Raw genomic sequence first — 2,443 nt, 5'->3', positions numbered from 1 at the left:
TTGACATGGAGAAAAGGAAGGTCCATCGGGCAGTCGGGAGGTTTCCTCAACTCACCTTCTGAGGCTTGTCCTGTGTCATGTTCCTGTCACAGCTCAGCACTCAGATCATTGCGCCATCATTGATCACACTCAAAGCTCTCTGTGTGTTGTGTTGAAGCCCAGAACAGCAGCACAGACCAGACTATAGTCCCAGCTAGCAGGGAACGTTCCCATAACATTGCATCATGTACCATACAATTCAAATAATGTAATTGTTGGAGGAACATTTCATTTGTAGCATAGCAGTGATCCCGTAGTTTCTGTAGTTATAATGCAAGCCACAGTGAATAGCTGAAAAAGTACATCAAGTACAAGTACATACGACATTCAAACATTCAACATTCTTCCACATAAAACATTTTCTTTATGGATGATCTGTCTTTGTCATGCTTAAACTGGAAACAGATGAACACTATTGGCTAAATATCATTGTGTTCTGGAGTATTAAGATTGCAAGTTAGTTTTTTGATACTTTGAACCATGAATATGCAGTTGAAGATTTGAAAGGTGTGATGGTTTATCTGTTTCTATCAGTGTTCTTTCACAGAGACCAGACTCTCCTCAACCCAGTTGTGTATCCATGAAGAGTGACCGCTCTATGTTTGAACCTTATGACTTCAGAGATGAACAGCACTCTTTTGAAGAAAGGTAAGAATTTAAACCAGATGAGTTTGTCCTTAAAACAGAAAAGTGCCTTGAAAACCATCAGAAATCATCCTAGTTAGATAGCTGAACAAGTAAAGATACATAAACGATCTCAACTGACTCCTTTCAACACAAAGAAAAAAAGTTCTTCTCTGTGTTCCTTTCAGATATCTAAGGGACACACCCTGTCTCAAAAGTTAGGAATATAGATGAATGAATGATGAGGATGAATGAACAAATAATCAATACACTGCCTGCATTCATGCTCGTGTGGCACCAATGTTCTTGTCAATCTTGTGCTCCAGCTTGCCCTCACTTGTGAACCACACTCTGAGATACTGGAACTGGAATCAATCCCAATGTACCATGAGTTAGACTTGACTCCGATTATCTCCACGTCACACTGCAAAAGTCATGAGATGCAATCTTGAGGTGATACTCAAGTCCATACTGGACTGTGCCTGTTGATTTTTTCTATATAAACTTCAATAATTTCAATTTTCAAGAGCAGAATAAGCAAAATTTGGAACAATGCACAACCCTTGTGGAGAATCCAGACCAAACTGTCACTCCAGAGGACAGAATGGCTCATAGCATTGGCCTCAGTACTCCACGCTCTTGCATTATCCCCAACAAAATACCCCAGGGGACAAGGTCATAGGCATCTAGACTTTTAAGACAGCTGAAGAGTGACAAGTAAGTTGGTAGAGAGAGGGGATGACACACAGCAAAAGGCCAGGGTCAAACTCCAACCAATGGCCACTGGGAATGGGGCAGCAGCTCTATCAGGGTGCTAGGGTGCCCCAAAGACACTTGACTTAATGAGAAAACTTTTGTAGGATGCTTGCAAGAGTTAAAAGCTGGCTATGAACAACTAGGATGGAATCTGCATTTCTCTTCTTGAATTACAGATTTTACCAGATTCTCTTTTTGCACTGTGTCATAAGCTTTCCCAGGGTGTGTAATGTCATGCCCTGATAGATGGAGCACACCCCCAGCTGCTTTTTTTTTTTAATGGGACACCAGTCCACCAGTCTAAAGGCACTATGTCTAATTAGTGCTATCCCATTTCCTGTGTGCAACTGTCCTAAAAGCAACATAGCTAAAATGTGTATCTGTTGATCATCCAATTGCTTCCTGTTTTCTCCAGAGTTCAGCAGCAAACATCAAGTCAGTCTGTCCAGCAGCTGGAGTCAATATTTATGGTATGTAAATGTCCAACCACAACTTTCCCCTCCAAAAGGCTCCCAATAAAATTAACACACACTTTATATTATTATTCTATTCTTTTCCAGCATCTTGAGGAGAACATTGTCACTTTTGTGAAGAATGAGCTGAAAAACATCCAGAAGGTTCTTAGTCCAGATTACCCAAAATGCTTAGAGAGGCAGAGTGAGGATAATGATAATGAGGCGGTAGGTGAGGATGAAGAGCAGAGGAGGAGTAGCAGAGGGCAAGCATTCTTAAGATCACACTGCACTATCCTGAGGAGAATGAAGCAGGAGGAGCTGGCTGACCGTCTGCAGAGCAGTAAGAGGATTTTAACACTCAACTTTCCTCATATTAACACTAACATCCACTCACTGATTGTTGTGTTTTTATTCAGGAACTCCTGCTGCAGTTTGTCAGCGTGAACTTAAATCTAACCTGAAGAAGAAGTTTCAGTGTGTGTTTGAGGGGATTGCTAAAGCAGGAAACCCAACCCTTCTGAACCAGATCTACACAGAGCTCTACATCACAGAGGGAGGGACTGCAGAGG

General features: G+C 41.6%; 1 protein-coding gene across 1 annotated transcript in view; it reads left to right on the top strand.

Annotated features, from left to right (window-relative positions):
• The window catches only part of LOC118326980, a 4,028-nt gene that overhangs the window by 1,438 nt on the left and 147 nt on the right, over positions 1–2,443 (top strand). Inside the window, exons 3-6 of the mRNA XM_035660144.1 lie at positions 587–687; positions 1,835–1,889; positions 1,980–2,214; positions 2,291–2,437. Coding sequence (XP_035516037.1) covers positions 587–687; positions 1,835–1,889; positions 1,980–2,214; positions 2,291–2,437 — 538 coding nt within the window. The remainder of the gene's footprint in view (positions 1–586; positions 688–1,834; positions 1,890–1,979; positions 2,215–2,290; positions 2,438–2,443) is intronic.

This window comes from Morone saxatilis, unplaced genomic scaffold (assembly GCF_004916995.1).
Source record: "Morone saxatilis isolate NCDOM2014 unplaced genomic scaffold, NCSU_SB_2.0 Contig17, whole genome shotgun sequence".
In the NCBI taxonomy this organism is placed as follows: Eukaryota; Metazoa; Chordata; class Actinopteri; family Moronidae; genus Morone; species Morone saxatilis.
The sequence above is the reverse complement of the archived record's forward strand: the minus strand, read 5'-3'. Positions and strand labels throughout refer to the sequence as shown.